We start from the raw sequence: 27,679 nt of genomic DNA, 5'->3' as shown, positions 1-27,679 counted from the left end.
GCCCCGGGCGGGTGCCCTGTGCGTCCGCGGGCCAGGCCTAGCTGAGGTGTGGGCGGAGGATAATGCTGGGTGCTGGGCCCCAGGGCCTGCGGCCCGGGCCTTCGCCAGCCAGACGGCGGCGCGACCGCTGGAGGCGGGGGACGGAGGCCGCGCCCCCGCGCCCGTCCCGCCCGCACCCTGCTGGGGGCGGCGGCCCGCCCCGAGCCAGCCGAGGCTCTTCCGCGCCGGCAGGGGCAGCAGCGGGAGCGGCGCGGGGCGGAGCGGCGCGAGCGACCAGGAGCGGCCCGGCCCGGCCCGGCCCGGCGCGGCGGCGGCGGCGGCGGCAGCGGCAGCGGCAGCGACGCCAGAGCTCGTGGGCGCCGTTCGCGAGGCCGTCGGGGCCCGGCCGCAGCGCGGGGAGGCCTGGGGGCTGGAAGCCGCCGCTGCCGCCATGCCGCTGCTCTTCCTCGAGCGCTTCCCCTGGCCCAGCCTCCGCACCTACACGGGCCTCAGCGGCCTGGCCCTGCTCGGCACCATCGTCAGCGCCTACCGCGCTCTCAGCCAGCCCGAGGCCGGGCCCGGGCCTGGGCCCGCCGAGGCGGAGCCGGTAACGGCCCCGGTGCAGCCAGACCCGGCCGCGCTCGTCCGGCCAAGCGCCGGGGGACCCCGGGCCCGCGACGTGGCCCAGTACCTGCTCTCGGACAGCCTGTTCGTGTGGGTGAGCGAGGCTGCCTGGCCTTCGGAGGAGTAGCGGGGCGGGGGCCGCCATGTCACCCATTATCTGCGGGGGGGCGTGGCTGGGGCCGGGGTCCCCTCCCCCCGGGACCCCGGAGTGCGAGGCCCGCCCGCGTGCGCGCCGCCGAAGGACCGGGTGAGGGGTTGGGGGGTGGTGGTGGGGTCGTGAGGAGGGGCGGGTCCGGAGGGGAGGGTCGCCTTTGAGGGCCTGAGGAAGGGACTTTGGGACGCGGTTGGGGAGGCGCAGGGGGCGGAGCGCGAAGGGACGCGGCCGGCCTGGGAGGGGGAGGGGGAGGGACAGGGGCGGGGGGAGAGACAGGGACGGAGGAGAGGGAGGGAGTGGGGCGGGGGGAGGGGGAGGTGCTGGGGGGTGGGGCGAGAAGTAAAAGATGGTGAGCAGAGTCGGGGTTGCTGGGGGACCACCGGGAAGGAACCAAGAAGACCTCAGGTTGACCTGGGAGGCTGGGACCGGCGAATCAGTTATCCCGGCTGTTTTATTAAATTGTGGAGGGAAGTTGAACGGCTTTTCGGACTCGGTCAGGCACGGAAATGTTGTTAACGGGTTTCACGTGAAGAGAGGGAAGAGCCAGAGTTCAGATGTTGAGCATAGGAGAATTTTAGGCATCTGGGTGTGTTTGGACATTTCTGTTGGGAGAGAGGCCGTCTCCCACAACTTTTTTTTAATTTTTTTTAATTATGTGATTGTCCTCTTTGGGTAGAACACACAAATACAAACTGTGCTTCCTTTCCTGCTGCTTTTACCTGGTGATTCATGAAAGTTTCCTTTGATGTCTGAAGGCAGCCAAAACATTTGGAGTCGAGAGGTGTCTCTTCATTTTAAGTCAGGAGTTCTCCTTTTAGTGATCCATTTTAAAACAGGGTTTCCACTTTGTCTGCCAGTGTAAGATAAGCAGCGTTTTACAAGTCGTAAATTCTGGTTTCACTTATTAGAACAGATAATTTCAGGCGGGTAGCTCAAAAGTATTTTGGCTAAAGAGATAGGCTTCCCCCTTGGCCTTTGAATGCCTCATAGAAACCCCACAGTGGTCAGAAAAGTTGTTCCAGGACTGAAGTCTGTCCTTTGGATTTGCTGTGGTGTCTTGGGTCTTGAGTCTTGTCTCCTCCTGTAAATTCCGGTTTCGGGGTGAGAGTGGGCTGTAAATGACTGGGATTAATATTCCAAGTATACAGAATGATATACAGCTCATTTGTTATAATTAATCCCGCTGTGCTTCATCAGGAAGCAGTGGGATTTGTGAACTCTGTGGATGTGGATTATGTCTCTTGGTCCTTCTGATGAAGAGATTAGTAGAAGGCAGTGAAGGGTGAGGTTCCATTCCTCCACTGCTGTGTAAAACTGAACCTGATAGACGGGAGGGAGAAGAGAAAGAACTCAACCCACGTCTCTCGTTCAATTTCTGTTAAACATAGGTTTAAAAAGTCTATTTTTGCGTTTCAGTTGGCAGGTAAACAACTCAAAGTGATGTGAAGAGTGCTTTTGCCAAATGTTGAGATTATAACGTAGTCTTTATATATATATACTCAAGTATAAGATACAAATAAGCCTTTGAGATGGAACTACTCTAGTATTTATTTAACAACTACTAGTACTGTTTAATGATCTCCCCCCACCCCCGAGTTTCTTTTTACAAAATTCATGTTCAAATTCCATGGTTAACACCTTTTCATAAAACATTACATAAAGCCTGTTGATTTTCTGTGAAAATTATTAATTTTAAGAAAATTTCCTTTTCCCAGCTTTTTCAGCAAGAGGTGTTGCCTCATGCGAGTTTACAATTTCTTCCTGTTGATGATTTTTCTCCCTTTCTCAGTTGATCTTGCTGTTTTTCTTCCATCTTTCCTCTATGGTTTTCACACTTTTACTTTGGCCTTCCTTGGTTCCTCAGACTCTCCCTGTGTGCATTTTCAGTTTTCCTCCTCACTCATTACTTAAGTCTCTGCTTTAGTAGGCGAATAGGAGTCACAATCTCAAAAGCCTTCCTCCGAGGCCTGACAGATAGCATTATTAAGTGAATATGTGGTGGGGCCTTTGTCAGAATGGATCCTTTTTTGCCTTGCCCAAGAACACTCAGATTCAATTTTTTAAAAACCAAGCAAGACAAAACAATCAGTTGATCTTTCTGCCACTTTGAATCCTGCAATTATTTTGCATATTGGAATCTCTAAAATTTATCTTTGTAGGGACAGTTTAGGTGAATATAGGTATTAATATAATGTCTTCATTTTGATTAATTGTCCTAGGTGATTTTAGGGATGTTATTGGTTGAGAAACTGATGAGGGAGAGGATGGGGTATGGGCTGAAGGTCACGCTTTTTATATAAACTTTGCCTGCTCTGTTAAGGAGTGTGAACATTATTTCATGGGTGGAAGGGTTTAAGTGGGAGTGGAGGGGTGGAGGGACTGTCATGATGAGATGATTTTTTTCATGGGAGGACCTACAGCAGCAGTGGGGAAGATGGATTTATGTAGAATGGGAAGAGGCCAGGAGATGCAGTGACCTAAGACTGCAATCCCCAGGGAGAGCTCTCCAGGTGGCCATCTGGCATGGGCATTGAGAACAGGTTTGAGGGGCAGTTCCCAGGGTTGTTACACTAAGAGATACCCAGGTTTGACATGATTATTTGTTTCTTCATGTCTTTCTAGAACTTTCATTCTAAACTTCCATTCCAGATGAGGTTTATTTTGTTATTCATTTCTAGGCTTATTTTACATTGTTCAGATGTTACTTCCATTAAAGTACCTCCTGATCTGTTTCCATCATTGTTTTGAATTGTTCAGGTGTTTTTGGCTTTTCAACTTCATTAATCTTACTCATTAGTTTCATTACTTTCTCCTGGGTTTTATTCAGTTTTTTTTTTTCTTTTTTATGTATTTGCTTTTAAAATTGTAAGAGCAGGACATGGTAAAATGGAGAAATAGAAATATGAAACAAGTTTTAAAGTTCTGACAACTTAATTATATGCAAATGAAATAGTATAAATAGAAGTGTCAAAGGAAAAAGTCACCAAAAATGAAAATGGATAAAAGTTAACTGACCATTGGGAGCAGGGATTGGCAAACCGTGTTGGTCTTTTCAGCCTATTAGCTGATAATGGTTTTTACATTTTTAAAGGTTTTTTTTTAAAGGTTTTTTTTTTGTTTTGTTTTTGGTTTTTTTTTGGGAAGGAAGAATGAGACTGAGAGGATGTGGCCTACAGAGTCTGAAATATTTGCTGTCTGATACCCCATTAGAGAAGAAGTTTTTGATTCCTTCTTTAAAGAGCCCATCTTCACATAATTATACAACTTGAGAACTGAAAGTAATTGACTAGGTTTGAGTCTTTATGAGATGAATATTCCAAAGAAGATTAGAGAAAAATGTTAGCTCCAGAAATTTTGGGGCAGCTGAAGAAAAAGACTAAACTTGTAAATAATAGGATATAAGCCTAGATAAACAACATAAAAATATAGGAAAAATATGTAGAGTGAGGGGGAAGGAGATTGCTATTCGATTGCTTGCTCGATGTATGCTGCATGTTTTGTATGCTTGATCTCATTTATTTCCCTGATGTGAAAAGAGAAAGACAGTCATCAGTGTAATGGGGGGGTATGCATTATTGACGTTTTACACTTGTCACTGGGAGCCTGCAGAAAAGTAACGTTCCAGTTGTCCTTAAAGGAGGAGACTGGTAAAAGGGGTGTGTGTGTGGGGGGGGCGGTGGTAGTTAGTGCCGTGTGAAGTGGGAGACTAAGGAATATCCATATTGATCCTATCCTTGAAACGGTTCCTGGGAGTCTAACCACATTTCCTCACAAGGTCACAAATGATGCCCCATTGGTGGTCAGCATGTTACAGGATCAGAAGCACCACCAGGTTCACACAGTGAAAAATGTGGCCAAGCTGGTCACCCTCTTCTCTTTCTTGCAGGCCAGGCTATCTCATAACTTAGTTTCTGTTTTCTCCAGGAGAACAGTAGAACCATTCTGGGAGAGAAGTTTTATTATGGGGCCTTAGAGTAAAAGGAATTACTTTAGGCTCCATTAAGTAGGGGGTCCTTGAGTCACTACTACCTAACCTGTTAAGGCTGCTCAGGGACAAGCAAAACTTGTTTTTATTTTGTGTAGAATAAGAAAAAAATGCATGTGGTGAGGCTTTAAGAAAATATTATTTAAAGTTTTTTGTTGTTGCTTTTTTTACACTGCTATAGGTATGAGAAACTTTTCTTAAGCATTTTAATATAGTAGAAATACTGTGTGTTGTAACAGGTTAACTTGTGATTTAAGCTACCCAGTTTGGGTTTGTTAGTCACCTGTCTCCCATGATATGGTAAGAAAAGTAATGTGGACTTTCTGCACTGCTTAGGTTAGTTTAATAGAGTCTAAACTTTAAAAAAATTAATTAAAAAATAAGGAATGCATGCTCTGGTACAGAAGTCAAAAGGTGCACAAGTGATATACAGTGAAAAGTCAATCTCCCTCTTCCTGCTACCTTCCTCCCTCCCCTGAAAGTGGCCATTACCAGGTTCTTGTAATTAGTGCTGGTGTTAAGTAGAAGACTAAGAAATACTGAGATTGATCAAGCACTTGATTCAATTCACATCTACATGTTATACAAATATATATAGTATATGTATTCTTTCTTTTTTACACAGAAGGTAGCATACTAATCATTTCTACACTTTGCTTTTTTCCCAGTGAGCAAGTTATCTTGAAGGTTCTGTATAATGCTAGTAAATGCAGAACTGCTGAGTTAGTTTTCCTGGCTTCATTGTATTCCGTTGAATGGCTGTTTTACGGTTTATTGAACTAGTCTCGCTAGTGCACATTTGTTTTCCATTTCTCTGCTTTTATAAACAGTGCTCCACTGAACCCCTTGTACTTAGATTTACTTACATTTAAGTTGGATTCTGCCCACAAGGAAAGATTAGTTAGCTCTGTATAGCAGATAGAATGAGGTTAGTACTTTTGCTGTGGTCTGCAAGGATAAAAGTTCAGACTAGGTCTGCTGGAAGTGAGTCTCATTTTGATTATTGGAGGTGAGGTGGTTTGTCCCAATTCTGTTGGTTTAAATATAGGCTGAAGTGTTGTTTCTGTAAGAATATCACTGGTGACCTAGTGGGATCTGATTTGTGATTTGCTTTTATTTTAATTTTAATTTTATATTGGAGTATAGTTGATTTACAGTGTTGTGTTGGTTTCACGTGTACAGCTAAGTGATTCAGTTATACGTATACATATATCCTTTCTTTTTTAGATTCTTTTCCCATATAGGTTATTGCAGAATGTTGAGTTCCCTGTGCTATATGATAGGTCCTTGTTGATTATCTGTTTTATATATAGTAGTGTGTATATGTTAATCCAGGGATTTGCTTTTAAATGAAGAATGCTACAATTATATTTCTTTCTGTATTTGCAATTTTCAAGCCTTTGTCAATTTTAAAATTTAGAACTTACTATATCTTTATTGGAATGACAATATTTGTGAAATTAAGACATTTTTCTAGTAGAATAGAATAAACAGTTATTATTGAGGTGTTTTTATAAACACTTTGTTCATGATCTTAAAATAATTTGTAGTTGCTTCCAATCCTGAATAGCTTTCACTGTCATATCAAGTTCACAAAAGGTTATCTCTTTTTACATAAAATCCTTTTCTAACATGTTTACGTTCTCAAGCTCTTTTTCCCTTCTTAGCGGTGCTAATTTTTAAATCTTCCATTTATATCAAAATAGAAAATGGTTATCTACTGGAGATGGAATTATGAGGGACTTTGACTTTTTTTTGGTAAATCAAATATACAAAATTTATATACCTGATTTTCGAACTTAGAAAAACCTTAAAAAAAAGTTTTAACTGAGAAGTAATACTTTATTTCTTATTTTGTAACCCAAGGTGTGTGAGAATGCTGTTTTGGGTAGAGAAATGGTTAAGCGACCCTCAATTTTATTTCTCCTCTGTTGTTTTCGGCTGGCTTGGTCTGTTAGATGCTTACCAAGTTCCGTGTCCTGTAGATCCTAAAAGCTCTTTCAGTGCAGGGTCCAGATCACCCCTATTTCTCATCTCCCACATGCCTTGAATAAGTAGGTCCTAAATGTGTTGAATTTATTTCTGTATTTCATATGTCTACCTGCAAAAACAGGAAGAATTTTTAAAAATTGTGTTCTAATTAGGCTGGGGGTGTTTGGCTGATTTTTAAAAATCCTGTTCAGCTGGGGGATATGGCATGCGGGATGGGGTTGTAGTTTTGTCTTATGACATTTTTTCTTAATTAACATGATTGGGGTTTAGAGCACAATGAAGATGAGCCTTTTAAACATCTATTTGATCTCCTTAAAATTTAGTATTCCACACTATTTGTTGGAATGTTTTGAATAGGGCTGTTCCACAGGGAGTCATATGTTAGGGAGATAGGATGTTTTGAATAACTGATTTGGGTTTTTTCCTGGTTATTTGAGGATTTAATTACCAGAAGAGTTTCATTTTTCAGCACTAATTTTGTTTCAGTTCTTTGAAAATATATCACATACTTCCTTGCCCCATTAGACAGGCAGAATGTAACTAAACATAATTTAATCTTTTGTAATGAATCAGGGCTACCCTACCATTTGTTATATGTAATACATCAGGGCTACCAAAGGGCTGGATGGTATCAAGCACTAAGGGGAACCTGAAGAGATTTTAGGGAGTTTGCTTTCTTATATTACTCTCTTCTGTTACCTTCCTTTATTTACTTATTCTTAAAATATCATTTGCTTCTTTTCAAAGTAGAGGGAAGAATGACCTGGGAAGAGAAATATGGCCACCTTCCTGTAAACATAGTGAATCAAAGATGGAAGCAGCCTTGACGTTGTTGGTGTTCGTTTTCATTTGCTCTTAATAAAAGTCTTGTTTACTGTCTTCATCAAAGTCCTTTTGGGTTTTTCAGTTTCTGTGGTTTTAAAAATCATTTGAGCATCAGTAATGTGATACGCCACAGTAGCCTCTGAGTCAGGGGCAGCCCATGTTTTCATTTTGTAAGCATTAGCTTTGTTGCTTAGGTGTAAGGAGATCCGTCTCTTAATTACTAAGAAAGTTTCCCACCTGCTGGTGAAAAAGGCCTTGGATTGTCATTGGTGTCTCATGGTTGCCATTCTGTTCTCAGCTCATCCTGCCAGTTTTCTTCTTCTTCCTGCTTTCTTGATTCCACTCGCCTCGATTGCCCTAGAACCTTTAAGGCCAACACCGACCATAGATGTCTTTTGCCCCATTGCGGTGCATTTGAAAATATGTATGTTTTTGATTCTCAGTTCTTCATGACCTTGTGACTTTTTTGTGACCATCTACCCTCTTAAGACTCCACACCTCCTATATTTTGACAGGGCAGGACAGGATGTTTGGGTGCTGACTTTACTGTTCATAACTGCATTTTCTGGAAAAGTTTTCTTCTGGGCTGTCAAAATCTTAATGTAGGAAGTGATGTACCTAGGAGATACCTACGGTTTTTAAGGTGCACACAGTTTTATACATAACAGTACAAAGTTTACACACAATTCAGTTAAGACTGAAAGGGAAGATGACCTTCTGGAGGGTACATGTTGGGACAGGGCTCTGTGAATTAACTAAGCTGGTGCCTCTCCTCCCTACTCCTGTACCCCCACCACCCATAAAAATGTGCCCCTTCAAATATTACTTATCTTGTACTGGTATAAAACTGGAAAGGCTCGGTTGTTAGAAATGTTGGCTGAATTCCTAACAAAAAATTTTTAGAGCTGCTTTTATTTTTCAACAGGAGGAAATAAACTTCCTTTCTTTGGTTTGTGTATAGGTTCTAGTAAACACTGCTTGCTGTGTTTTGATGTTGGTGGCTAAGCTAATCCAATGTATTGTGTTTGGCCCTCTTCGAGTGAGCGAAAGACAGGTAAGTCCAGATAGCAAGGATGCATTCTTATGACCAGATTTTTTAAAAAATTTATTTTTGGTATAATTTCAAACTTACAGAAACGTTGCACAAATAATATGAAGAACTCCTATATAGACTTCATCCAGGTTCAGAATTATCAACATTTTGCCCCATTTGCTCTAACAATTGCCTTTTATTTATATATACGTGTATTTTCTGATCCTTTTGAGAGTAAACTGGGGACGTCATACCCCCTTTAACCTCAGATACTTCAGTATGTGTTTCCTAAGAGCAAGGACATTTTCTTACGTAATCATAGCACAGTGATCAAAATCAGGAAATTTAGCATTGATAAAAATACTTTATGTAATCCACAGTCCGTGTTCAACGTAGCCAAGTTGTCCCATTATTGTAGTTTATAGCAATTTCCCCATGACTTTTACGAGGTAATTTTGAAAGAAGCTCAGACTTGTTTTAGTTTGCGTGATCGTATATGTCATTCTTTAGAATATGGGTTCTTTTCCGAAGGAATGTACAATGTACTGAGAGGTTTTAGTTTTTCCCTTTGCAAAAGTATATTAAGTACAAGCAGCGTTCAGGTGAGATAGTTTGACATTTGAACATCATTCTCAGGCTGTGAGAGCAGGACGTGCTTTCATTAAAGAATTAATGCCATAAGCATACTGTACAGATTGGCAGTTCCCCAAGGTTGTTAGTGGATACAGTGTAGAATGGTGTGTTTTAAAGTAGGAATTTAGAACTGGCCTTTAAAACAATAACATACAAATAGAACTATATTGTACTTTATCATATCCTAGTGGTAAGACACAGGAACCTACTACATTAAAACAGTGACCTTACCCCTTACCCATCCTTCTCAGCCCAGATCTCTTGTTATTAAACCAGCTGAGGCCCTGGTTTAGAGTTGAAACGCAGTTACTGTGTGATTGAGCCCTGGGATGCTGTTAAGAGCATGACTATTTGTTTTCCCAGAAATTTTTCATTAGTGACTATTGGGCACTTTCTCTAAAATATCGACTCCAGAGGTCTCCCAGATGGGATCAGTAGAACATAGAAGGTTTTTTTTGTAGGATACACGAGGTTTTTTTGATGCTTCTTTTGTTTTCAAGAAGAACTTTTGACTTGTGGGCCAAAAATTGGTCAGGCCAGATAAGCAGTCTAATTGCTGGTGGCTTGATCTGGCACCAGTGGGCCTTATGTACTGCTTTCTTTTTCCTAAAATGTTAACTATCAGTTCAGAACTTACAGAAAACATAACCTTGGAGTATTACAGAGATTTTTTAAGTACCTGGAGGTAATCATAATGGGCAGATTTGTCACTCAACTCGACTTTGTTTTTTCGGTACAGATCATGTCTTTCATGCTGTTCTGTGATGGCAATTTTTGACCAGTGTCATCTAGTAGCATTTATTAAGCACTGTTCTGAGAACACTACAGAGTTGACATAGGTTTACTGTCTGGGTGCTTAAAGTTCAAGAAATAGAGTAATGCTAGAGGCAAAGACATTGAATACCTAAAATGGGGCAAATATTAAACTGTTAAGTGGTGGTGTAGAACAAGGAATTTTTTTTAATGCACTTAATGCCTACTATGGCACTTGTCTAAGCACCATACGTATATTAATTTACTTAGTTCCCTCAACTATTCTATGAGATATATGCTGTTGTTATAAGACCTGTCTTATAGATAAGGAGACCAAAGTCTGGGGATGGTAAGTGACTTGCCCAAAGTCACACAGCAAATAGATGGTGGAGCAAAGGTTCAGAACCAGGGCACAAAATGTTCTAGGTTCACCTCATGCTTTCCTGCCCCAGATCTGAAAACACATGCACCAGGGATTCCCAGTTCATTTTTGTTCTCTGAACAAAGGATGTATGGTCAGAGTATACTGTTTTAAAGTTCTCAAAATAACTCTTATCTTTAAATAGTCACATTATCGATTGGTTCCACATGTAGGTTCAATTATTTCTGTTTTTGTTCAATTTCGCTTTTCTTTCTGTTTTTTGAATTTGTGAAACATCTACATGGTTCAAAACTATATATAAAAGTATAATTAGGAGCCAGATTTTCATCCTTATCCTCTACATTCAGTTCCCACCACTCCCACAGATGGCTTAAGGTATCTTTTAATATCTGCTGATTAGACAGTCCTTGTTGCCCCTTTTTTCAGGATAGTAAAGATTTGTAAAACTGGACATCCTCGGTGTAAGAAAGAGTACAGTGAAGCAGATATGCTTGTGTGGGAGTGTACATTTATATAACTTCTTTGGAAATCAGAGGGATGTTACGTATTAGAAACCATAACAACATCTGTAACCTTTGATTCCATAATGCTGAAAAAATAGAAATTCGTACAAAGATACTCATTGCAACATTTTCTGAATGGTGAAAAAAACTCAGTGTCCATCTGTAACTACTGAAGTGGTCTATTTAGACAATATTCATTGGCATTGGTAAGGTTCTCACAATATACGAGGGTGAGTCAAAAATTATCCACACTCTGACTGTAGAATTTATTTTAATTAATCTTTAGAAAAGACAAATACATAATTTTTTGACATTATCTCCTTGCTTTTCAATACACTTTGTCCACCTGTCAACAAGCTTTTGTATTCATTCCCTCATTAAAAAATGTTTTAGGCTGAGCTGCGAGCCATGAATGCAACCACTGTCTTCACTTCTTCATCAGAAGTGAATCTGGCTCCTTCTTGATGGCTAACACTTGTGTGACCTTCCTTGAACTTCTCTATCCATTCATACACACTTCTTCGCAACAAAACATTTTCTCCATACTGCGCACAAAGTCTTTGATAAATAACGGCACCAGGTACACCCTCAGATCACAAAAAAAAAGAATCACTGCACACTGCTCTTCTTTTGTGCAAATCACAAGTGGGGCATCCATTTTTGCTCGCACCGCAGTTACAGATGAACTGATGTAACACATTCACACCTGGACAGCAGTGATTGGGGAGACAGTAGGCTTGAACGGAAAGCGCAGATGAGACAGTGCAGCCAACAGAAGTTTTAATATCAGCGGAGTGCAGATAATTTTTGACTCGCCCTCATAAGAGTGAAATAAAAGTGTACAAAAATCAGTGTTTTACATTTAGGAAGAAAAATGCATAAAAATGGTTAAGGCATCATTTTTGTTTTACTTTTCATTGTACTTTTTCATACGTTATTGATTATGGCTGGCAAATGAGCATATGTCATTTTTGAATCTGAAGAATGTTTAAAAAAAGAAGAAGAATATCTAATCTTTTTCTTTTGTTTGTTTTAAGAATCCAGAGAGCAAAAGTACTAAAAATGATACTTGTAGCTCTCACCATTCTTTTTTATTTTGTGTTAGGAGTATATGTATTATTAATTAATACGTAAGATACCAAACTAATATCACTCCTCTTTTAATGGCTAAAATTTCGTAACTGACTACGGAATTCAATCTAAAATGTACACATTAATTTCTAGGTGTCTTACCCTTATCCTTCAGAGGGCTCATTTTTTTTCTTTGCGTTCTTTTGATATTTTCTTGTGGACAAGTGTTAGAGAGCTGAGAATAGACTCTTTTCTTCTTAGAAGCCAGCTTTTGTTGTGTTACCTTCTCTCGAATGGGCTCAGTGTAATGGTACTCACCTTTATAAATATTTTTCTTTTTTAGCACCTCAAAGACAAGTTTTGGAATTTTATTTTCTACAAGTTCATTTTCATTTTTGGTGTGCTGAATGTCCAGACAGTGGAAGAAGTGGTCATGTGGTGCCTCTGGTTTGCCGGACTGGTATTTCTGCATCTGATGGTTCAGCTCTGCAAGGACCGGTTTGAATATGTGAGTTTTTAGCCAAGCTCTTTTCCTGCTGAGGTACACATTTGCCAGGTCTGAATTGTGTAATATGAATGAGCTGTGATAGCTCTCCCAGGAAAGGCCTCCAGATCAGGTACCTCCTACCTGTTTCTTGAGGAACTTTCTGCAGCAGCCAAGGAATGCAGGAGCAGTGTCCCCTAGGGAGGTTTCCTTCCCTCCGCAGTAGTATTATATAACAGCCCACGTGGGGTCAATTCACCTATACAAACTGTTTTGATCACAGCACTAAGAAACCGTAATATATAAACTGGAAAAGAGCTGGTCTCATCCAGATGTTTTCTGTTACTCTCCTTCCATTTCCCCCCTTGTTACTCTGATTCTTGGAGCTCTTCTTTCTGACTAGTTTACATTGTTTCAACCCTGGGCCAGGACTGAACTAGCTCTCTTGGCTTCCTTGGTCCCTGGAGAAGTAAATCCTTTTCTGTACAAGACCCTCTTGGCTTCAGTTAGTTCTCCCGAACTAATCTCTTGAATCCCGAGTAAATGGGCACCTGCAACCCTGCTGCTCCATGAAACCCACTCCACAATCCTGTTTGCCCCTTTCTTTACCCAGTTCTCACGGACCTGGTGATCCTTGCACCCCTTTGTGAGTTAATCCCAGTTCCAAAGCCTTTAGCTGTTTCAATAATTCAATAATTCAACCCCCCATCCTGGGCCATGAACAGGCGCTTCTGACTTTCCCGACTGGTTTGGTATCTACACCTTCCTGCTCAGGAGTCACAGCTCCAGGCCTTTCTTTCTAAGCTGTTGCCTCTCCTTGTATAGTAGTAGCATAGCATCATGATAGTAGTCAGTCTGCACCTGGATTACACTTCAGTTCTAGCCGTGAACAGGCCAGGAATGTCCTCCCAAGTGACTCTGAGGGCCTGGGGCTAGAGCAAGATGGAGAAAGAACAGAACAGAACGTGGTGCTGCCCTGAGTCCTGTCGAAATTAGAAGAGTGAATTACATACCTTTGGCAAATTGCTTCTGGAGGCTTATAATCCCACTGGTAGGAGGCTTTGGTTGGAGAATTTTGACCATCTGGTAATGGGATACTTTTCTGTGGTTCTGTTTGGCTATGTGGCTAAGCACACACCTCCAAGCAAAGACACCAAGGTTAACCTTGAGTTTCTTAGTCAGGTTTAACACTGCCATGCTGAAGAATGAGCTTCCTTCTCCTGTTGTGTACTTTCAGCTTTCCTTTTCTCCCACCACACCGATGAGTAGCCATGGTCGAGTTCTGTCTCTACTGATCGCTATGCTGCTTTCCTGCTGTGGATTAGCAGTTGTCTGTTGTGTCACAGGCTACACCCATGGGATGCACACGTTGGCTTTCATGGCTGCAGAGGTAAGATGCAGGCCTGGAGCTTTTGCTCTGATTATGTTCTTTGTATTTTCAAGGAAGCTAGAGGATTGTTGACAGGTTATTTTCACCCATGATGGGTATCTGGTCTTTCATTTTAACAAGCATTTTTTGAGTTCTTTTGTTTTGGATTGGGTATTGGTACTGAATGCTTTTATGTATGTTATTTCATGTAATCTTTGCTATAACGTAATAAAAAATACAGTTGACCTTTGAATGTGAGTTTGAACTGTGTGGGTCCACTTATATGTGGATTTTCTTTTTAATATTTATTTATTTATTTGGCTGCATCAGGTCTTAGCTGTGGCACAGGGGATCTTTGTTGCCATGTGTGAAATCTTTAGTTGCAGCATGTGGGATCTAGTTCCCTGACCAGGGATCGAACCCAGGCCCCCTCCATTGGTAGCTTAGAGTCTTAGCCACTGGACCACCAGGGAAGTCCTGTTATGTGGGTATTTTTCAGTAGTAAATTCTACAGTACTACATGGTCCAGTTGGTTGAATCTACTGATGCAGAGGAACTAGATATGGAGGCCCGACTGTAAATTGTATGGGGATAAATTCCCATATTGCCCAAGGGTCAACTGTAATTATTTTTGCTAACATTTATATAGTGCTTATTTACTATATGCTGGGGATTATTCTAAATACCTTACATATATTTACTCCTTTAATATTCCTGTTGATGAATGGGGAAACAGGCATGGAGGGTGAAGTGAATTGCTTAAAGTTTGAAAGTGGCAAAAGTAGCACAATCCAAGTTCTATGACTTCCAAGTAGAAAGGGTTTTCTCCTTAAGATATTATAAACAATGATTGGTAACAATTAATGGGGAAATACCTTGTAATTAGTTACTTTAGATAGCCATATATTAAGGTTTTATAGAATAATACAATACATATGCAAACTATATTCATTATTCTGAAAGAATAATCTGAGATATTCATGTATATTTTAGAATTAACTTAAAAACCTGAAAATAATAATTTCTGTTCAATAGAAATCAAATTTTTTGTATGTTTTTTATTTTTTATTATTATTTTATTATTTATTTTTGGTTGTGTTAGATCTTCATTGCTGTGCATGGGTTTTTCTCTAGTTGTGGCTAGCGGGGGCTAGTCTTCACTGTGGTGCGTGGGCTTCTCATTGCGGCAGGTTCTCTTATTGTGGAGCATGGGCTCTGGGCACGTGGGCTTCAGTAGTTGTGGCACATGGGCTTGATAGTTGTGGCTTGCGGGCTCTAAAGCGCAGGCTCAGTAGTTGTGGCACACAGGTTTAGTTGCTCCACGGCATATGGGATCTTCCCAGCCTAGGGATTGAAACTTCGTCTCCTGCATTGGCAGGTGGATTTTTAACCACTGCGCCACCAGGGAAGCCCTGTATATACTTTATATTCAGTGGCTACAATTGCTTTTTCCCTCAGGCCAAAGGCAAAATACTTTTTTCTTGTCCATAATTGCTATTATTAATGAAAAAAATGAGATAATATATATCTAATATAAATAGATAGCTAATATCAAAACACTAAATTTGCATTACTAATTGGGAATTTGTTAGAATAGGGTTAAATTTTATTTTGCTTAATAGCATTCATTTTAGAGTATAATATAGTCGTGTAAGTAAAATTGGAAAAGAACATTTAAGTACTTAATAAAAACATTTGCAATTCTAGTTGAATACATTTTGTATATGAAAGGTATACAAATATATTTCTTCTTGAAAAAAATTTAAAACTTTATTTGCTCTGACATTAATTTGCTTTAGATATATTTTACCCTAAATCACCATTTGAATGATAGTTTTCCTTTTTCATTTCTCTAACTTTTAATTACTATTAGTCTAAACTTTGAAAAAAGGTATACCTAAAAATAAAGACATTTTAAATAGGTCTATTAGGTCATAGTGCATATTTTTATTTTAGCTCATTAATTTTTTAAGATAGTTTATCATGTTACAGATTTGATATTTTGAACTAAATCATATTTTTATATTTATAATGTTTCTCTTCTGTGTAAAATATTTTCCATTTGTAAATGGGAATTTCCTGATCTCAAACATAAAGAATGTTAACAGTTTTATTCTGCTAGATTGAGGAGATTTTTCTTAGTATCAAATTTTCTATAATACAAAATACTATGAGGGTCTTATTTTGTTATTTATTTCCTTCATTCTCTTTTCTTCTGTGTGGTTGAAGGTGGTGCAGAAAGCATTATGTAGAGAGCAAGGACTCATATCTAGGATAGTTGTACCTAAAATGTACCTTGGGTATAGGGTCACCAAGTATTCAGACACCCTCTTAGGATAATCAGTTACGGTGACTTAATGCAGTATAAAATGCAAGTGATTGTCAAATTCATTGACCTCAAGATTGTAGAAGGTGGGACATCCCTGGTGGTGCAGTGGTTAAGAATCCGCCTGCCAATGCAGGAGACATGGGTTCGATCCCTGGTTTGGGAAAATCCCACGTGCCATGGAGCAACTAAGCCTGAGCGCCACAATTACTGAGCCTGTGCTCTAGAGACCACAAGCCACAACTATTGAGCCCCTGTGCCACAACTACTGAAGCCTGCATGCCTAGAGCCTGTGCTCTGCAACAAGAGAAGCTACTGCAATGAGAAGCCCGCATACCACGACGAAGAGTAGCCCCCACTCTCCTCAACTAGAGAAAGCCTGCGCACAGCGACAAAGACCCAACGCAGCAAATAAATAAATAAATAAATAATTTTTTTTAAAAAGGTCAGTTACACTTAGCAGTTTGCAAGGCACAATCTCATGGCTGTCACAAGGGATAAAATACGTGTTTCCAATTGAAGATGTTTATATATGGCAAGGACCATTTCTGGGTGACAAGATTTTCTTAGTTTTTTTCTATAATTTCTAAATTTTCTACCAAGAGAAAATATATGGGATTTCCCTGGTGGTGCAGTGGTTAAGAATCTCCCTGGCAATGTAGGGAACACGGGTTCGATCCCTGCTCCAGGAAGGTCCCACTTGCTGTGGAGCAACTAAACCCATGTGCCTGTGAGCCACAAGTACTGAGCCCACACGCCACAACTACCAAAGCCCACGCGCCTAGAGCCCATGCTCTGCAACAAGAGAAGCCACCTCACTGAGAAGCCTGTGCACCGCAACGAAGAGTAGTCCCTGCTCTCTGCAACTAGAGAAAGCCCAAGCACAGCAATGAAGACCCGATGCAGCCGATAAATAATTAAAAACAAACAAATAAACAAAAAACAATTGTTGACACTTAAAAAAAAAAAGGTTTTAGAAGGCATCCCCAGGAGATGGACAGGTGTAATTGGTTGTCATCTATTAATAGGAAAGGACTCAATAAAAGTTGTTTCTAGTTCATGAAAATATTCCATGGAAATCTGAAGCACACAAATAAAATGGTAACTTGCTTTTTTTCCTTTCAGTTTTAATGAGATATGATTGACATACAGCACTGTATAAGTTTAAGGTGTACAGCATAATGACTTGAGTTTCATTTATTGTGAAATGATTACCATGATACGTCTCATATTCATACCCCCCAAAATGTTTTTTTCCCCGTGATGAAAACTTTTAGGATTTACTCTCTTCACAACTTTGAAATATACAATACAGCACTGTTAACTGTAGTCGTCATGTTGTACATTACGTCCCCAGTAGTTATTTATCGTATAACTGGTACCTTGTGACTACCTTCCTCCAAATCCCCCATCCCCAGCCGTTGAACAACCTGATTTTTAATTAAACTGAGAAATGTTTATCTTTTATCATTTTGTAAAAGTAAGTTTGGTCTGAGCAAAGCTAAATTTTACTAAAAAGAAAAAAATTTTTTTTTTAAATAGTCTCTTCTTGTGACAGTGAGGACTGCTCATGTGATTTTACGGTGAGTAGAAATTTGGGAGGGAGGTGTTGGAGGTCTACTCATACAGTTGATTTTAAAGAATATAATATGTAAAAAATTTATAAAACCTGTGACTATACTATATCATGTTTAAAACAAATTCAGTTGTTAACACTGCATCATTAACGCGATTCTTCTCCATTCACTGCAGATATGTAATTCACCTCTGGGACCTCAACCACGAAGGGACATGGGAAGGAAAGGGAACATATGTCTATTACACAGATTTTGTCATGGAGCTCACTCTGTTGTCCTTGGACCTCATGCACCATATTCACATGTTGGTAGGTTTCCCAGAAGGAGCTCTTAACAGAGAGCTAATTTTTTTAGAATCAGGAACCCTGTTTAGTGTAGGGTTTAACAAGTGAAACATTCGTGGATGACCCACTTAAAGACTGAAAAAACGATGCTGCTGTGCCCCTTCAGCCCTTTTTTGGGGGCTGGGGGTGGGATGTAAAGCAGTGTGGAATGGCTTTGACTGGTGCCCAACTCAGGAGATGTTCACTGTCCTTCTAGGAGACTTAGGTAACTCTGCTGACTGAGTCAGTAGATAATTCTTTTAGCATAAAATTAAGGGAGTTCCTCTCCTCATAGTTTCTGTGGCTTCTGATATTTAAGTTACTTTCTAGGTGGTAAAGGGAATTCCCTTCATGGATTCATAAATTTTCCATCTTTTTAACTAAAAACAAAGTCTTTATTCTTAATCCCTCCTACTTCATTGTTTACATTTTACTTTGGTGTGCAAGAAATCACCAGGGTGAAAACCTGCTTCATTGGTTAGCACTTCAGTGATCTAAGAATGGTGAGAATCAACATATTCGGTGGGCAGTTTATTTAAATGTAAGCCTATCAAAGTAGCATTTAAAAAATTTTGGGTTAAACACAGCACATTTCTATGTCTACTTTTTAAAAGTAACCTTGAAGGCATACTTTAAAAAAAAAAAAGACCCCCTCCCAAACAAATGTCTAGAGATAACTGTTGACATTTTGTTGTGTTTACTGCTTCTTTATATATTCAAATCCATTCATTTATCAGTTGAGATCGTGTATTGGGTATATAGTTTAGGCTTTTGTAGCTAGTATATTATGTACATCTTCCTGTGCTAGCAACAGTTCTTCTAAATCATTTTAATACCTTTAAGATAAAAATTCCATGACACAGAGGTACAGTGATTTAATAGAAATATACCGTGTAGCACTGTTAACACTGTCACAATCATGTTGTACGTTACTTCCCCCCGTACGTATTTATCTTATAACTGGAAGTGTGTACCTTTTGACCGCCTTCCTCCTATTCCTCCACCCTCAGCCACTGAACAGTCTACTCCTATAATAGACTATTTAGATTGTATTCAATTGTTTGCTACTTCACATCTCTATGTATATTTTTTGTCACATATTAGTTTTTTAAAGTACTTTTATCCTTTTTTCGCCTAAATGTTTTCCCATGTAATTAATCTTCAAAATGTTATATATACAATGTAATAGGATGTAATGATATTTTATAATTAAATATAATGAGTATATAATATTACTTTATATGAGTTTATAGTATAACTATTCCCCTACTGGGCATTTTGTCCATTTCCTGATTTTCTTTTTGATAATTGCATGGGTAGACATCATTTTGCATAAAGCTTTAAAATTTCTGATTAGTTCCTCAGGAAAGATTGCTGGTGATGAAATGACTAGGCCAGAGAGCATGTACACTGTTTAGGGTAGTGAGAGAAATATGTGCATTTGCTTTCTGAATGATTGCTCCAATTCTCCTTCACCCACAATTCGGAGCTTCTGTTGCATACCCCACCCTCAGCACTAGCAAGTTCACATTCGTTGTCATTGTATATTTTATTCTCTTTCCCTCTTGTTAAGTTATTTGGCAACATCTGGTTATCCATGGCCAGCTTGGTCATCTTTATGCAACTGCGTTACCTGTTTCATGAGGTACAGCGTCGAATCCGCCGGCACAAGAACTATTTGCGAGTGGTTGGAAACATGGAAGCCAGGTAAGGAACACAATTTGACGTTGCCCACGTTGACTCATTTTAGATCTTTAATACTAACAGATCCCAGATTATGTGAGAACCTGCTTTTGTAAACTGTTAATGGAATGGTGAAGACTATAGGCTCCAGAGTCAGACTGCCGGGGTGTGAAGCCCTGCTTAGTTGCTGTGTGATTTTGGGCAATTTACTTATCTCCCTGTGCCTCCATTGCTTAAGTACAGGGATGATAGCAGAACCTTCTTCCTGGAACTGTTGGGAGGCTTCAATGGAATAATGAACGTAACATACTTAGAGCAGTACTGGGCACGTACTACGTGCCCAGTAAAGATTAGGTTCTTTTATTACGTCATTATTTTTATTATCATTATTATTAAGTGGAAGTTTCCTTGGGCTTCTGCCCTTTTTATTCCATACACATGCATGCCCACACACACATACTCTCTCTCACACTCTTAACCTCACTGCAGGAGGCTCTCCCTTGCCATCCTGAGGCTAAACCAAGCCTGAAGGTGTGAGAGGAATGGGTAGCCTTTTTGTGTCCAAGGAAATAGCTTGGCTCTCTGAGGGGTCTTAACTCCTCCGATTTACCTGGAAATGTCTGCTTAGGTCATCACTGACAGGAGCCATTGTTCATACAAAGTCAGTTTCTTTGTGTAGGTTTCTTGCTCTTTGATGGGCTGTGAAGAGAACACAGGTATAATGTTTTTGGTGGGTGGCAGTCTTCTACTGAACACAATTCCTCTGTAGCTGTGCTGTTAGAAAGGTGAAGTCTGTGAAGTAAATGGTCCTCAGTATTTGTGAGTGGAATTGACGGAGACCTCTGCCACGTGCACTCTCTGTTTTTTACAGGTTTGCGGTTGCAACTCCAGAGGAGCTGGCTGTCAATAACGATGACTGTGCCATCTGCTGGGACTCCATGCAGGCTGCGAGGAAACTGCCCTGTGGACATCTGTTCCACAAGTAGGAGCTCCGCAAAGGGCCACGTGGGACTGGTGTTCTGTCCAGGGCGCGTGGGTGCTTTTTGTGCCCAGGCTTAAGACCAGCTTTAGCTAAGGAGTGGGGACATTCCCTCAGACTGGCCGTGGTGCTGGTGCCGAGCAGGAGGGGGAGCCTGGGGTGCCTTCCTTATTCCTCAGCCTCTTCCCTGCATGGCAGGACTGTTCCTCACTCACAGTTTGCCATCTTAATTTCTGGGTGTGTTAGCATATTCATTCTCCATTTAAGCTCTAAGGTATATCAATTGTGCCTATAAGACTTAGAAAGGGGTGGTGGAGTCCTCGCTTTCCAACAGCTTATTCTCTCTTCTCACCCTGGTGAGACTATATATTTTTTGCATTTTGCACATGCCCTAAAGCAACATAAAAACACACACCAGGGAAGTGTGCTGAGGTGAGAATCAGACCAGAAATGCTGAGCAGTCCAGAACTGTGACTGTGTTGTCAGGAATTAGAAAATGAGATCTTCTGAAAACCTTCACGACTGGTCTAGATCTGTGTGTGGTACAGGCTGTTCCATTCCCAGTGGAGTCCTGTTGTCTCTCTGTGTTGCAGTCCTCACTGCCTTACAGTATTCATTTTTAGAGATCTCACGGGGACTTTGTCTGTTTAACCTAAATGATTCTGTTTATAGACTGGATGTTTTTTGTGTTGGTGGACCTTGAGGTATCTTTTTGCCTTTTGTACCTGTGGTCAATTTTGCATATTGAGAAAGTCATAATCTTTACATCTTTAATCTCCCTTTCGTTATTTTCTATTCCCAAATAGTTTTTCTTCTCCTTTCTAATAGTAGAAGGGCTTTGATTTATTGATTTTTTTAAAGAATTTATGTTTTTTAATGTGCTGGGTGCTGTGTTGGGTTCTGGGGAATAAAATTAAAATGACAGATGTGGTCTTTGCCTTCACGAAGCTTTCAACCTAATGGAGGAGACCGATGTGAATTAACCAGGCACATTTATGAGCGTGTAAGGATAAATTGAGATAAATACTCTAAAGAAAAGGAACTTGGTCCTTGAGAGCTTGTAACAGGAATCTGACTCCCACCTGGAGAAAGCGACTCTTGATGATGAGTAGGAGTTACGTTAGCGAAAGAAGGGGTCAGGTGGAAGCGCATTTGAGACAGAGGGAACATTTCTGTAGCAGGAGGCAGTGTGGTGTATCCAAGGAATGAAAGAGAACCCGTGTGGCTGGAGCTCAGAATGTCAGAGGCCGGGTGGTGTTTGCTGAGGCAGGAAAAGCCAGCATGAGTGACCCTGCAGGGGCTTGAAGGCCATTGAAGGCTTTAAAGTAGGGGTTTGGGATCAGATATGCAGTTTGAAAAGATCAGGGGGACTAGTTAGTAGGGGCTGCAGTGGTTCGGATGTGCGCTGAGAGGACTGTGGGCTAGTGTGGTGGAAGTGGAGCTAGAGAAGGGTGGACAGGTGTGGGAAGGATTAGGAAGTGTGTGGTGCTAGACTGACTGTGGGAAAGTGAGGGATAGTCTCCCAGTTTTGCGGCTGTGTGACTGGATGGATAGTGGTGCTGATTGATGAGGTTGGAAGAGCAAAGAATTCACACACATTTCTCAAAAAAAAACTTCAGGTAGTTCCTAAGGAGCTCAGAGAGAGTTTGGAAGAATAACTCAAAAGAGTGTATTTCACCTTGGAAGAAGTGTTTTCAAGCATATGATTAGATTAATTTTAGGATTTAATTTTTTTGATGCAAAATTCACTAACATACAGTTAACAATTCAGTGGCATTTAGTGCACTCACAGTGTGGTGCAGCCACCAGTCTTCTCTAGTTTTAAAACTTTTTCGTCACTCCAGAATAACACCTCACACTCATTAAAGTAAATGACTCCCCATTCCTCCCTCCACATATTACCTGGCAGCCACTAATCTGCTTTCTGTCTCTGTGGATTTGCATATTCTGGACAGTTCGTGTGAAAGGAATCATGCAATATGTCACTTTTTGTGACTGGCTTCTTTTACTAAGCAGAAAGTTTTCAAAGCCATCCGAGTTGTAGCTTCTATCCATACTTTATTCCTTTCTATGGCTGAGTTAAAAATTTTTTTTTATAGCAAACAATTTGTTTATCCATTTTTCCATTGATGGCCATTTGGGTTATTTCCGCTTTTTAGCTATTGCAGATAATGCTTCTGTAAACATTTGTGAGTGGGTATCTGTTTGAGTACCTGTTTTGAATTCTTCTAGGTATATACTTAGGCATGGAATTGCTGAGTCATAGGGTGATTCTATGTTTAACTTCTTGAAGAACCACCAAACTTTTCCACAGCAGCTGCACTAGTTTACATCCCATCAACAAAACATGAGGGTTCCAATTTCTTCACCTCCTCAACAATACTTATTTTCTGTTTTTCTAATTATAGCTATTCTAGTTGGTGGCAGTCTAGCTATTCTAGTATCTCATTATGGTGGATTTTTTAAAAGATAATTCTCAAATGTAATGTTTTTATTGTGGTTAAAAAAATGTATACATAACATAAAATTTAGCATTTAACCATTTTTAAGTGTACCAGTTCAGTGGCATTAAGTACATAAACATTGTTGTGCACCCTTCACCACCATCCATTTCTAGAACTTTTTCATCTTCTCAAACTGAAACTGCACCCATTAAACACTAACTCCCCAATCTTCCCTTCTCCCCAGCCCTTGGCAGCTGCTATGCGATTTTCTGTCTCTGTGAATTTGACTGCTCTCACACAGCAGCACATCATACAATATTTGTCCTTTCATGTCTAGCTTATTTCACTTAGCATAATGTCTTCAAGGTTCATCCATGTTGTAGCATGTGTCAGATTTTCCTTCCTTTCTAAAGCTGAAAAGTATTCCATTGTGTGTATATACCACATTTTGTTTATCCATTCATCTGTCGGTGGACATTTGGGTGGTTTCTACTTTTTGTGAATAATACTGCTGAGAACATGAGTGTACAAATTTCTTTTCAAGACCCTACTTTCAGTTCTCTTCAGTACATACCCAGAGGTGGAATTCCTGGATCATGTAGTAATTTTTTTTTTTTAAGTTTTATTTTATTTATTTATCTCTTTGGCTGTGTTGGGTCTTTGTTGCTGTGTGCGGGCTTTCTCTTAGTTGTGGCTTTCTCCACAAGTGGCTAGTGGGGGCTACTCTTCATTGCGGGGCACAGGCTTCTTAGTGTGGTGGCTTCTCTTGTTTTGGAGCATGGGCTCTAAGTGCACGGGCTTCAGTAATTTTGGCGGATAGGCTTAGTTGCTCTGTGGCATGTGGGGTCTTCCCAGACCGGGGACTGAACCCATGTCGCATGCATTAGCAGGTGGATTCTTAACCACTGCACCACCAGGGAAGTCCCCACGTGGTAATTCTGTGTTTAATTTTTTGAGGAACCATCACGTGGTTTTCCATAATGACCATACCATTTTACATTTCACATTAGATAATAGCCATCCTAAGGTGTACAGTGGTTTCTCATTGTGGTTTTGATTTGCATTTCTTTAATGACCAATGGTGCTGATCATCTTTTCACATGCTTGTTGGCCATTTGTGTATCATCTTTGGAGAATTTCTATTGAAACCAAATTATCCTATTTTAATTGGGTTGTCTTTCTGTTGATGAGCTTTAAGAGTTCTTTATGTATTCTGGATACTAAACCCTTATCAGATGTATGATTTGCAAATGTTTTCTCCCATTCTGTAGCTTGTGTTTTCGCTTTCTTGGAAATGTCCTCTGATATACACATTTAAAATTTTTAATGAAATCCGGTTTACCTATTCATTCTTTGGTAGCTTATACTTTCAGTGTCAGATCTAAGAATCCATTGCCAGATCTGAGGTCATGATAGATTTTTTTCTATTAGTTTTATGGATTTTAGCTCTTACATTTAGGTCATTGATCCATTTTGAGTTAATTTTTGTACATGAAGTGAAGGTAAGGGTTCAACTTCATTATTTTGCTTGTGGCTGTCCAGTTGTCCCAGCACCATCTATTGAACAATCGATTTTTTCCCCACTAAATGGTCTTGGCACCCTTGGCAAAGTCATTTGGCCATAGACGTTGAGTTTATTTCTGGACTCTCAATTCTATTCCGTTGGTCTGTATGTCTGTCTTTATTCCAGTACTATGCTGTTTTGATTACTATAGCTTTGTAGTAAGTTAAAATTGGGAAATGGTGCATTTCCTGACTTTTTCTTTTTTTGATATTTTTTTGCTTATTTGGGGCTCTTTGCAATTCTGTATGAATTTGAGGAGCCACTTTTCCATTTCTGCAAAAAAGGCCATTGAAATTGAATAGGGATCACATTGACTCTCTAGATTACTTTGGGGGAGGATTGCTGTCTTAACAATATTGTTTTCCAATCCGTGAACATTCCATGTCTTTTGTTTTATGTAGGTCTTTAATTTCTTTCAGCAATCTTTTATAGTTTTTAGTGTCAAGTCTTTCATCTCCTTGTTACATTTATTCCTAGTTATTTTATTCTTTTGGATATTATTATACATGGAATTGTTTTCTTAATTTCTATTTTGGATTGTTCATTGCTGGTGTATAGAAACAACTGATTTTTACATGTTGCTCTTTTACTTTGCTGCTTTCCTGAATTTGTTTATTAGTTTTATAGTAGTTTTGAGTGTATGTGTGTATGTATTGTTTAGGGTTTCTATGTGTATGTCATTTGCAAATAAAGATAGTTTTACTTCTTCCTTTACACTTTGGATATGTGTTTTGTTGTTGTTTTGTTTGTTTGTTTTTTTGCCTAATTGCTCTCTCTACCACTCCCACTACAGTGTTGAATAGTATTGGAAAATGAGTTTAAGTAGAATTGATGTTAACTCTTCTTTAAAATTCACAAGTCAAGCCATCTGGTCCTGGGCTTTTCCTTTTGGGGAGATTTTTTTGACTGGTTCAATCTCTTCTTATAGATCAGTTGAGATTGTCTTCTTGAGTCCATTTTGGTAATTTCTGTGTTGCTTAGAAATTTGTCCATTTTATCTATATTATCTAATTGGTTGGAGTACAATTATTTTTAGTATTCTGTTTTAATCCTTTAAGTTTCTCTTAAGTTGGTAGTAATAATCACAGTTTCATTTCTGATTTTAGTTATTTGTATCTTCTCTCTTAGTCTAAAATTTGTCAGTTTTGTTGATTTTTTTCAAAGGACCAACTCTTGGTTTCATTGATTTGCTTTATTGTTTTCCTATGCTCTATTTCATTTATCGCTGCTCAGATCTTTATTATTTTCTTCCTTCTGTTGGCTCAGGGTTTCATTTGCTCTTTTGCTAGTTCCATAAGTTATAAAATCAGGTTGTTGTTTTGAAATCTTTTTTATTTTCTGGCAATTTTAGCTATAAGTTTGCCACTGAGCATTGCTTTTGCTGCATCTCATAAGTTTTGCTATGTTATGCTTTTGTTTTCTTTTGTCCCAAAGTATTTTCTAATTGCCCAAGTGATTCCCTCTTGACTAGTGGTTGTTTAAGAATTAGGATTTAGGGGCTTCCCTGGTGGCGCAGTGGTTAAGAATCCGCCTGCCAGTGCAGGGACACAGGTTCGATTCCTGCTCCAGGAAGATCCCACGTGCCGTGGAGCAACTAAGCCAGTGAGCCACAACTATTGAGCCCATGTGCTGCAACTACTGAAGCCCACGTGCCTAGAGCCTGTGCTCCGCAACAAGAGAAGCCACGGCAATGAGGAGCCCGCACACCACAACAAAGAGTAGCCCCCACTCACTGCAACTAGAGAAAGCCCACGTGCAGCAACCAAGACCCAACACAGCCAATAAATAAATAAATAAATAAATAAATAAATAAAAATTAAAAAAAAAAGTTAGGATTTAATTTTTAAAACACCTGTCTGCCTAGGGTTGCATGAGCAAATCATTGTTAGGATCTCTTCTTGGTTTGCTTTATAGCTTTGGTTAATAGATCGGGGCAGGATTGTATGATGATAATATATGGCAGATTCATTTGTCATAAAGCTAAATGTCTAGATTTTGGTAGACTATAGCTAGATAATTTGTTGCTGTACAAGATGTCTTTGCAAGATTTGAGAGTCCAGTAAATAGTTACACTGAAGTGTCATGCTTAGAAGGAGTAGAAAGAATCCTTCAATAGAATATTATAGTTATATAGAAATATATCTGTTTTCTCTGAAGCTTGACTTCTTTAGCTGTGGAAGTTTGGCATTGTTTTTTTTCAAGGCAACTATATCTGACTAGTTGTACTCACCTTGGAGTTTTTAGGCTACTGTATATAATGTGGGAAATTTTTGCAGAATATGAAGTAAAATTGGATTTGCTTATGAAAAGTGTGTCACAGGTAGCATTTTTGGAAGGCAAGAATTTTACACACTTTGGTAGTCCCACACAAGGCTGATTTTACTAGAGGTGTGGTTTAAGGGTGTTCATTAAGGGGAAATGAACTTTTAAAAGTATAATCATTTATTTGGCTAATAGTTACATGATCACAAACAGGAATTATAGCTACTTTATTATTTCAAAATGTGAAAGCATTAAATGCACTCTTTCATTATTTTGGAACATTACTGTCATATACTCTTCTGGCGGAAAGAACATAGGAAGTAGTTTCATCTTGGCCTCTGGGAAAGTTAAGTACCATTAGGTTTCTAGAGACTCTGAGGATCATCACGTTTTGGTGAGGCTCTCCTGTGTAACCTTATATGTGCACATGTTCCCAGATATTAAAAAAGAAAAAGGCACAGAGGAAGGGAGCACTTTTATTCAGTGCCTCATTGAGCTTTTAGAAGAAAGGTAATGTATTATTGTGGAATGGAAGGCCCCTTGAAATCTTAGAAGAAAGATAAGTATTATTATAAATTGGGAAGAGACCTTGGAGATCACTTCAACCTTTTCTCTCTCTCTCTCTCTCTTCTTTTTTTTAGTATACTTCCTTTAATGGGCAGCACAAGTAGTTATTGAGAGACTGCCTTAAATAGGGCATTATCATCTCCTAAAAAAGGGCATGAGAAGCTTTC

The 27,679-nt window shown here is 39.8% G+C and overlaps 1 protein-coding gene across 1 annotated transcript in view; it reads left to right on the top strand.

The window, feature by feature from the left end:
* The first annotated feature begins 257 nt into the window (after positions 1-257).
* Positions 258-27,679, top strand: part of AMFR (autocrine motility factor receptor) — a 43,347-nt gene continuing 15,925 nt past the window's right edge. Inside the window, exons 1-8 of the mRNA XM_057710760.1 lie at positions 258-697; positions 8,521-8,613; positions 12,278-12,442; positions 13,656-13,808; positions 17,656-17,696; positions 17,866-17,998; positions 19,587-19,720; positions 20,568-20,678. Coding sequence (XP_057566743.1) covers positions 431-697; positions 8,521-8,613; positions 12,278-12,442; positions 13,656-13,808; positions 17,656-17,696; positions 17,866-17,998; positions 19,587-19,720; positions 20,568-20,678 — 1,097 coding nt within the window. The 5' untranslated portion in view covers positions 258-430. The remainder of the gene's footprint in view (positions 698-8,520; positions 8,614-12,277; positions 12,443-13,655; positions 13,809-17,655; positions 17,697-17,865; positions 17,999-19,586; positions 19,721-20,567; positions 20,679-27,679) is intronic.

The sequence above is a fragment of the Hippopotamus amphibius genome, chromosome 16 (genome assembly GCF_030028045.1).
Source record: "Hippopotamus amphibius kiboko isolate mHipAmp2 chromosome 16, mHipAmp2.hap2, whole genome shotgun sequence".
Taxonomy (NCBI): Eukaryota; Metazoa; Chordata; class Mammalia; order Artiodactyla; family Hippopotamidae; genus Hippopotamus; species Hippopotamus amphibius.
This window is presented reverse-complemented; position numbering and strand designations above follow the sequence as displayed.